We start from the raw sequence: 10,562 nt of genomic DNA, 5'->3' as shown, positions 1-10,562 counted from the left end.
CAGGTTGCTGTCAACCTGCCCACACGGAGAAGTCACCTCGCGTCACTCAGGCTTAGCCTGGTTTCTGTTTACTGCTTAGTGCTCAGATCCTGTCTAGACCCCGCCTACTGTATCCGGTCATTTGACTCACACACACATGCACGCACACAGAACGTTTCCGTATCCTGTTTAGACCGGAACTGCAATATGCAACGTGAATTGAGCTCTATGGAGTTGAGCCGTTCATCCCCACATTCCCCAGTCCTCAAAAGGAGAAGGCTTCTAGATCCCATAGCCCGGAAGGGCAGCCCGTTATTACTATATTACGTATTAGTAGTAGTAGTCCTATTATTAGTCTAGTTTGTTGCTAGGCAAACTTTTTGCTTTTGTACAAAAAAATAAATAAATAAAAAAAAAATATATATATATATATCTCACAGAGACAGAACTGCACAAAATAGCTAATAAATGTTATCTGAGAGATCTCTTCTTACTGCAACTGCATCGTTTACTTTCATAAAACCCTCATTGATTAAAGTTAAGAAGATATCTAGCTGATCAAAAGGCTTAAAGCCAGTCGTTCTGGGCTATGGCATCTATCGAAATAGCAGATCTACAAGCTCACGAAGCGTAGCAGCGTGACGCGTTGTGAGTTTGTAAATCTGCTATCCCCCCCCCCCCCCCCCCCTCGCGACACTGGCGATAGCTGCTTTGTCGCAGCCAGAGGGGCGTGTCCTCAGCTCGGGTCCTCGCCGCGCTATTGGTTGAACTCGGCTGAGATTTTGGTTTAAATGTCTGTCCTGCGGGGTGGGGTTTGTTTGGGGGAAGTGTTGTGTTGTTGTGAATGGATTTGCTTTGCTTTTTTGTCGTTAAAATAACCTGTATAATATACATCTCTTTATTTCAATAAAGAAGAAGACACGTTACGGTTGAGTAAAAACAATGGTGACCAGGAGGATTCGGACGGAGTACATGAAGAAGTTCAAAGATCCAAAGTGGGAGACGTACAGCCGATGCTACGAGGAGCTGCTACAATACAGGCCAGTGTTACTCATGTCTGACTTGTTTTCCTGTACAGTTGCTTGTAAATTATCATTGGATAATGACTATCTATCATAGGTGTAAAATCGATTCAAAAAACTATCCAAGGCTACTTGTATGAAAGACAGTATTTGTTGTGGGTTAATGTGGTTTTTTTTGGCCTTTTTTTAAAGTGTAATGCCTCCCCCTAGTGTTTTTTAAATTGGAGTTTCTCACACAATCTGGAAATATTTTGTGCTGGGGGGACCCCATACAAGATTTGTGTAGTTAAAAAATATATATATTCCAGTTAATATATCTGGTAGTTGCTTCTTTTGGGCTTGTTTTCATAAAACCTGGTTGCTTGTTTATTTCTCTCACAATATCTGGCCACACTGGTACTACAGGCTGAACCGCAGAATGCTGGAAAACTCGCACAAGCCCTGGTTCTGGAGCGGTTCCGACACGGACTCGGATACAAGTCCTCCTCATACACGGAACAAGGACAACCAAGTGGACCCGCTGAGGGAGAATGAGGACAATGGGACAATGGCAGATGCACGGGCGCAGCAGGAGGACAACCAGTGTGGTGGTGGAGGAGGTCCAGCTGGACCCATGATGGTACTGGTACCGAAGATCTGCCTTCCAGAGGAAGAGGAGGATGGTGGTGCCGGTCTCCATGCTTCTGCCGTGAATGGTAACTGATCATAAAAAAAAAACTCCATTTAGACCTGAGGCTGATTCTAAAAGAATGTCTTCTAAATCCAGTTTTCTGAAAAACCCTATGTTTCTATGTCAGTGGTGCTCAACCTTTTCCATGTCAAAGACCCTCAGAATTATCTGTAATTGGCCACGGACCCCCATCTCAAGATATGTAGTTCCAGGGACCCCTCCAGAAGCAAAGATTTGAGTTAAAAACGTTAGCTCTGAAAGAATATATATTAAAAGATTTGCACCACATTTTCACGATTTTTATAAATAGCAGATCTACAAGCTCGTATGACTATGAGCTTGTAGATCTGCTATTTTTCAATGGCTCAAGTATAACATAATGCTTAAAACACCAAAAGGGGTTCCCGACTTCCCGCCCAGAATGGGTTAAGTTTATTTTTTATTGGATTTGATTGAATGTAGGGATGTGCCGCCGATGAGACATTTTGGCCGATATCGATATCCGATATAATTAATTGCTGTTATGGCCGATAATGCCAATTAATCTCCCATCACTATAACTGATCATATTTTTTTTTATTGGATTTGATTGAATGCTTTATTATTCAGAAATGTAAACGGCATGTTGTACAGTCAGACATTAGACTAAAAGGATAACACAAAAAAGTTCTTGTTTCCATTTTGGAGTTTAGGGAAAGTGTACTGTACATATACACTATACAGTATAATAATGTATTATATTACCCGACAAATTTGAATTGGCAAGTTGTGGTAGAAGTACTCAGATTTTGCACTAATAAAAGTAGCAATACCACAGGTTAAAATACTTTCATCAAATTAGTAGCTAAAGTAAAATTACTCGTCATGCAGAATGGCCATTTCAGAATCATATAGGCATATCATGTTATTGAGAACTATAAGTATTGATCCATTGAATAAGTAAAAGCATTAATAATTGTTCAAGTGCAGCTACAATGTAAATAGTACACTAGCGGTATAAAATGTACATCAATTGAAGCATTCAAAATATTACTGTAAATGGCTTAATTTGATAAATAATAAAGTCGAAATGGCATAGAGCCATAGACTAACATACTCTCTGATACTGATACCAGCATTTTAGGCTGTATCGATGACTTATCGACATCGAAACAATTCTACTGTCTATAGTAATAGCAGAGAGTGAAACCTTCAATCTGAATAGCTTTCTCTTCATTTTCCTGGGGAATCCCTGAAACCCCCCCCAATGATCCCTGTGGGTTCCTGCCCTGGACCCCACTTTGAGAACCACGCTTCTTGACCATGGCTTCAGTTTCTAGCCTTCAAGAAAAATAGTTTGCTTACTATGCTATAAGGATTCATATATTTACATTAACCAATAGCTGATTGTGCTTTTTAATCTAAATGAAAACTGGCAGAAAAAGACTTGGACTCTACACACCTTTTAAAGAAGACCTTAGATGGAGACTAAGAAAATATATTTATATTTCAAAGCGACAAAGTGAGCACCTTTAGTCGTAGGCTCACCTTCCCTCCGAGAATGAACACAGAGCGGTATAGACTCCTTTCTGCCAACCGCCATCAGACTATACAACACATAAGAACTTTCCCCCCCCAATGCTTGTGTCTGAAGTCTTTTGTCTTGTTGTGTTTTTCTGTCTTACATTTTACATTATGCTGCTGTAACGTATCAATTCCCCTGCGGGGATAATAAAGTACATCTGATCTCATCTCATCTCATCTCAAAAAGAAACAAAAAGAAGATCAACCAGGTGCTCGATGGAGATGCAAAAATTAATAGTGAAAAGTAGGCTAGGCTGGTGCTTCAAAGATCAGTGGGACTGGAATACTAAAGACAAGGAGGCGATCCGAGCACTCAAAGTAAAAAATGAGGAGAGGGTGGATAAAAATAGATGTAAAAGTTAAAAGAAGCCAGTTGGCTTCTTTTAACTTTTATAAATAAAGTACATCCACCCTCTCCTCATTTTTAACTTTGAGTGCTCGGATCACCGCCTTGTCTTTAATATTTTTATTTCATTTTAACATTTTAAAGTGCTCTGTGCTCAAACATATTTGTAGTACATTTGTCAATGCTGTATGAGGCGCTATGCCTATGGGCCCTATTTTCGCCATGCTATGCCCTTTTATCCCTAAACTTTTGAAAACATTAAAAAATTGTTCAACTAGCCGATCTACATCGACACGTTGTGAGCTTGTACAGTACATTGGCTATTTGAACTATTCAAACATGTTTTTCAATTTAAAAAAAAAGGGCAAAGAAGTTTAGGGATAAAGGGTATAGCACTGGTGAAAATGGGGCCCTATGTCTTTTTAATCTACAATATATATTATGCATGTTTTATACATGGTCGTTGCTCCAGTACAGTGACAGGTACATGAAAATGGGCTCAGTGTGATGATGATCCAAGGTTTCTGTTGTCCCGTGCATTTAAAGACGGCAGCTGTGGGAACATGGCATACATGCATGACATTCTTGTACTCGTCAGCAGAAATCACATTCTCCTCTCTTGTTTTGTTGTCTTCAGGTGGCCAGAGTGCAGCAGCGGGAGTTCATCCAGGGGAGAATGCAGAGCAGAAAACTAGCAGTAGAGGAAGTAAACCTCCAGGTAATTCATTATAATGTGTGAAGCTTTCGATACGGGAGAACATCCAAACGGGAAGCACGCACATCAAAAAAATGTTGACGGGTGCAGAACAAAAATATACATACAGAAAGAAGGTAGGAAGTCCGGACACCGTTCTTTAAGCTCCCAGTAGTTTTTTAGGAAATCAGGAATCAACGTTTCGACCCCTCAGGGTCTTCATCAGGAATGAGTATACAAGTACTGTAGGCGTGTTTTATATACAGGTCGACAAGCTGTCTTTGCAATGAAGGTAATCAGAGTATCTGAGCTTAAAGGATAGAGAGACTAGAACCGTTGGAAACTGGCTTTTTAAAAAAAAAATGTTGTCAACTGATTCAGGTTTATTTGTAATATGTATAAATACAATGGAATTCATTGTGCTCCGAGCACTCTTAAATACAAATATACACTAGTGTATACGAGACGCAAACAAAATAAAGTGCATTACAGCGCAAGGTCAGCTGTTTGATACTCTGGTAGCGTTTTTTGGAAGGTATTTGGAACAGGGTATGGGTGGGATGGCTGATGTCTTTGATGATGTTCTGGGCTTTTTTTCTTCCAGCGAGTAGAGTAGATCTTGTGGAGACTAGGTAGTGCTGTGCCACCGATGATTTTAGCTGCTGTTTTAACGGTCCTGAGCAGTCATGTTGCTAGCCTGTACCACACTGTGATACAGCCAGTTAAGACACTTTCAATTATACAACGATAAAATTCACAAGGCCCTTAAAGTTGTTGCAAGTTGTTCGTAAACACAAAAAAGCTTGGCTCCTGATCCTGTTTTACACTTTTAACTAGATATTGTGATCACTTGTGTGCACTGCAGAGTGTATTATATGTTTGTCTATATTGTTGTAGTAATGTGGCATTGCTGCCTCTTGGCCAGTTCTGTTAGAAAATAGATTTTAATCTCAGAGTATTTTATCCAGGTAAAATAAAGGATGATGATGATTGGTATTTGGCATCATAATGTCAAATATGCTGTAACAGAACAAGTTTAACCACTTAGGTCTTGCTTTGTTGACCCCAAGGGTTCTACAGGTATACTAGGCCACCTCTTGTTTTTGCTCAGCACTAAATATCTTCAGCGAAAATGGCCTATCTACAAGCTCGCAACGCATTGTGTTGCAACGTCTTGTTAGCTTGTAGATTTGCTATTTTCAGCATGTATGTATGATGACTAAAACTAATAATAATAACTAAATAATAAACAGCATTGCAAAACCCTGCCATTCTCGCCGCTGTTCATCATGGTCATAATGCACATTGTGTTGCATTGACTAGACCCTAATGGCAACAACAGCAGTCCAAATGTACTTAGATGCAACAGAAATTCAGTGTTGGGTCATCTACATTTGCCCAACACTGGTTTTAATTATTCCTTTTAGTTATTTCATTATTTATTTGATGTTTTTTCCAGTAATGAATTGAGGCTCGAATACTAGTGGAGTAAGCAATAGGTCTATTAAAGTTAATTAATAGGCCTATTATTATCTATGATTCATTGTTATCTGCAGTGTTGGGCAAGTTAAGCTACATGTAGCTGACCCAACACTGCGGAAATAGTTTTTGAACAGATTGGCATTCTATATTACTATAAATTCCATAACCGAGCCTGTAGATCTGTCTGATCTGTTTTTTGGCGAAGGGATATGGTGATGACCAGTAAAAGGAGGGGACAGAGTATAGACCCATGGGGGGAACCCTGGTAAAAGAAGTATTTAGGGTTTTTAGGTGGTTAAATCACTGACATTTCTCTTTGTGTTGTGTATCATAATGAGGCTTGTATCCTTCTTGCTATAATCCCATTCCCAGACAAACCACCTGTGGGTTCTCATGTGCAGCATACAAAAGCCTCCAAACCCCGTAAACCGCGTCTCCGCGCCTCGCGGGTCAGGCCCGCCTCACCGCTACAGAAGCCCAGAGAGGACACCAAAGAGAACCGGCATCCGTTCGCTCTGTACGGCTCAGGAGAGCAGCAGGCAGAGATGGCTGGCAGGAAAACACACAACGTTTGCCCCGCGGCCTCCACCAACGAGGTAAATGTTCTCTTAATGGTCAAAAACCTCCTGGGGCTGCTGCCGGCCCAGTGGTCCAGGCGCATACCACATAGCGTATTGTGCCGAATATAAGACGACTGATTATAAGACGACCCCCATTTTTCAAGACTCATTTGTGGAAAAAATAGAACATTGAATGTCAAATAGTCTAGTCTCTGATTATAATACGACCCTGTTTTTTAGGATATTTCCATTGGAAAAATACTTCATGACGCCCTTTGCTGCATGTCTCTCCCCCTATTTCCTGTCCGTCTTCACTAACTATCAATAAAGGCCCAAAAGCCTAACTCAAACTTGAGCTGGATTTGCCATCTGTGCTGTTTTGTTCTAATATTATGTTCTTGTATCCACCAGGGACAAATCTATACTATTTCCTGCTACACCGAATCTATATCTAATCTGGCTGAAAATAGTATATGTATCACAAGATCAGAATGTACAATCAGTTCTTATAAACCTACAGAGGATTTTTTTAAATCAATTCCCCCTGCTTTGTTTTTCACGATTCTGTGTTTGCAGTTTGTCTCAGCACCACGAAACGGAGGATGTGCGTTTCTTCTCATTTGACAGATACCGGTAGTTGTTAAGATCTAAAAACTGTGTGTGCAGGTGTGATTGTGTTGTCTCATTCCTTTGACAGATCCATGAGTCGGCGATCCGAGCTAAAACCAGACGAGAGGTGGAGCGACAGATCCAGGCTCAGCAAGCCGAGCGCCGAAAAACCAAATCTGCCGATCTGGCAAAGACAAAAACTACACTGTCTCAACCTGAGTTTAACCCCTGGCTCACCGAGTACATGAGATGCTTCTCATCTTGCTCCCGATAGGATCACCCCATTCGACCGTTATCACACCTTTCAATAGGGCCAGTATGGCCGTTATCACACCTTTCAATAGGGCCAGTATGGCCATACTGGCATACTCACTGTCTCAGTATGTCATTATCACCTATTGTGACGGGTGATAATGTCACTGATGTCCTGACGGAGGCGCGCCGTGTCTGGTGGCCTTGAGCCACGTGAGGCACCACCGAGCGAGGCGCTAGCCGAGCGAGTCGCCGTGCCGAGCGTTGCGAAGGCCACCAGACCCGACTCAGCGCCGTCCGAGTTACGTCCCGATAGGCAGAGAATAGTATATATTAGTAGCCCCTAGTTTCCATGCGGAAATGACACGTCCACCAGGGGGAAACCTTGACCAGGCTATGTTCAGCCAAGGGTGAGTATGCCAGTATGGCCATACTGGCCCTATTGAAAGGTGTGATAACGGCCATACTGGCCCTATTGAAAGGTGTGATAACGGTCATACTGGCCCTATTGAAAGGTGTGATAACGGTCGAATCGGCTGATAGGATAAACACATTGATATCTTTGAAGAAAAGGTGGCGATCCGAGCACTAAAAAAAAAAGTATAGTATAAAAAATGAGGCGAGGGTGGATATAAAATCAAGGTACTTTATTAATGAGGTTAAAACGCCAACATGTTTCGACTCACAAAGGAGTCTTCATCAGGGCAAGTATGGTTGATATCTTTATTGATCATGAAATCAAACATATGTCTGACCCACCATTTATCAAAAGGATAACGCAAACAAGGTTACAGCTCGTTTCCATTGTGGTCCTTGGCATGACGTGTGTATGAGGTCATGCAGAGACACACTCTGCACACCTCTCACACACTGGCCCCTTTTCCACTGGTTGGTTCCCAATGGGAACCGGTTCAGTTCTTTTTGATTCTTAGTCCATGAGCCAGAGCTCCGAAATTGGAACGTTAATTATGAAGTGAGTGTGCAAAACCATACCTATAGTAGATTGTTATCACCATGAAACTTCCCCAATTGAGTACTTACACGAAGACAATGATTTATGGTATTACAAATTTCATTGTTTAAATATGCAAATTAGGCATTATGTAGGAAAATAATCGAAAATATGAAAAAGCTACTACTGTGGAAGGGTTATCATGTATTAATTTACTTGTATTGATCCTATAAACAATTTAATATAGGTTTAGTTTTTTTCCACCAACCGGTGGAAAGGGGGTCACTGTATTAAAGTCCTCAGTGTACATTTTGTACAAATGGAGCCAAGTGGACCCTTACAAATGGACAAATCAACACTGCAGACTTCAAGAAACAATAACATAATTTTCAATTCAAAACAAGTTTACCTACAGAGGTATTTTCAATGATGTGTTATAATAATTACAGAGAAGATTGTGTGCACATCTCAATGCCTGTATTCAGGCCAGGTGCTGGATGTCAGGCATCAAGGAAGAGGAAGAACATCCGCACACCAGTTTCGGAGCGCTACAAACTGGTGTGCGGATGTTCTTCCTCTTCCTTATAATAATAATAATAATTAACCAGTAAGACGCCCTGAGGTAGGGCAAGGTCACGTGCACACATCCACCTGGGTGACAGCAGACTGCTGGGTGAGTGCTGGTGCTTTGGGATGGGGGTCAGATCAACATGGAATTAATTTTGTATTGGCCCTATATATATATATATATATATATATATATATAGAGCTTGTCTTGAGTGTACAGGGTTTGATGAGGTCTGGCCATATATGGAGTGTGTCTTGAGTGTACAGGGTTTGATGAGGTCAGATCAACACATGGAATGTCAGAACAGGCCAGTTCCATAATGGAGATCTAACTGCAGCAGGGGCAGTGTCTTGAGAGTACAGGGTTTGATGAAGGCCCAGGTGGGGCCGGGCCTTAATTTTTGGGCCTGTTGAGAACTCTGCTAATAACTTTGGGGCGGGCCTGTCTAGAGTTTGAATGGATGGGTATCAGTCAAAATGTAATGTCAGAACAGTTCAGCTCCATATATGGAGATCTAAGGGTTTGAGGTCAGCTGTAGAGTTGCTGACACGACGCACTGACGGGAAATGCAGGTTTTCATAGTAAACGCGACCAACGGTTGCAATAAATATAAATAATATATTGTTAAGGTAACAGAGCCATCCTTTTATTACTTTGTTAATGAATAGAGAGGAGAAGGCCTTAACCCATTCAGGACGGGAACCTCTTTTGGGGTTCTTGTTGCTATCTACAGTGTATATAGCATTCGGCCTCAGTCCTAAATGGGTAGTTAAATCACAATCATATTTGTGGTTATGTTTCGAGGTGTGTTCGTTCCCAAAACCTTAACACCACTTTATATTTGTTTAACGGTTCATCTTAATGTTTTATGCTACTGAATTGGTTTTGGTTACGTGAGAAGTTGATTCCTGTTTAATACCGTGTGCACAGTATGTAATACAAGGTAAATATTCAACTTACATTCACCGTAAACAACCGTCAACTAGTTTTTATTTTTTAACATACTGTGCTACATCACATCATTAGAGATCTTCTGCGTATACTTATACCAGTATACTTGGGACCAGGAACAACATTGAAGAATCTGAATTAGTTCCATAACATTTGGAACCGTTTACGGAAACCGGTTTATCACACACTGTCAGAGGCTCAGAGCTGGTATGTGAACTTCATGTCTGCTATACAATTAAAATACCAGCTGTACTTTTTTTTTTTAAAGCTCCACCATAACTCTGAGTGTACAAAGGAAACCAAATGGGTCCATTTGGTGTCATTTATACACTGAGTCAGAGTCACATGTCCCCCTGACCTGACCTGAACCCCCTACTAGATCCTAGTCATCGTTAAAGGGAGCCGTTATTAAGGAATAATCCTAAAGGATCCCAACACCACTACTACAATTTGGAGACGATTAAAACATTCTGGGAGAAAGAAAGTATCTGAACGCTCCAAAAAACTGGTAGAGATAGGACTTAAAGTTCCTGGTCCTTATTGGGACGGCATCAGGGTTGGTTTTCATAGCATTGAGCGTAGGGTTGGCGGTGCAGGTTTTCTCCGCTGGTCTACCATCAAGTCTAGCCCATATATTGAATTTAGATTTTCCCAGACATGCCACGATACCAGTGGAGATCTCTCATCAGCCTGGTACGCAGGACTATAGACTAGACATTTTTGGGCAAGTACTGTATAACTTTACATAATTCACTTCACATTCCAATTGTGTTCATGCAACATGTGTGCAATACTCTTGTTAAGCTGATGCTAAACAATACTTGAATGAAAATGAAAGATGTGTGTGATATTTATGTGCTGTTTGATGTTTGTGTGAACTGGCCAGGGTGATGATGCTACTGTATAGTGCATAT

The 10,562-nt window shown here is 41.1% G+C and overlaps 1 protein-coding gene across 3 annotated transcripts; it reads left to right on the top strand.

Annotated features, from left to right (window-relative positions):
- The first annotated feature begins 885 nt into the window (after positions 1-885).
- Positions 886-8,629, top strand: ccsapb (centriole, cilia and spindle-associated protein b). 3 transcript variants are annotated; one of them, XR_013789610.1, is made up of 6 exons: positions 886-1,019; positions 1,407-1,696; positions 4,218-4,298; positions 6,129-6,352; positions 7,014-7,626; positions 7,693-8,629. XR_013789610.1 is itself a non-coding variant. In XM_079496715.1 (5 exons), exons 1-5 carry the CDS (start codon positions 922-924, stop codon positions 7,197-7,199), a joined length of 879 nt encoding a protein of 292 aa, XP_079352841.1. In that variant the 5' UTR covers positions 886-921; the 3' UTR covers positions 7,200-8,629. The 3 variants fall into 3 exon arrangements, 1 of the variants encoding a protein (XP_079352841.1); XR_013789611.1 differs by having other exon boundaries at positions 7,014-7,659; XM_079496715.1 differs by having other exon boundaries at positions 7,014-8,629.
- The last annotated feature ends 1,933 nt before the right edge of the window (positions 8,630-10,562 follow it).

This window comes from Electrona antarctica (assembly GCF_951216825.1).
Source record: "Electrona antarctica genome assembly, chromosome: 3".
NCBI classification, from domain to species: domain Eukaryota; kingdom Metazoa; phylum Chordata; class Actinopteri; order Myctophiformes; family Myctophidae; genus Electrona; species Electrona antarctica.
Note: the sequence above shows the minus strand (reverse complement) of the source record. Positions and strands in the feature narration are given on the sequence as shown.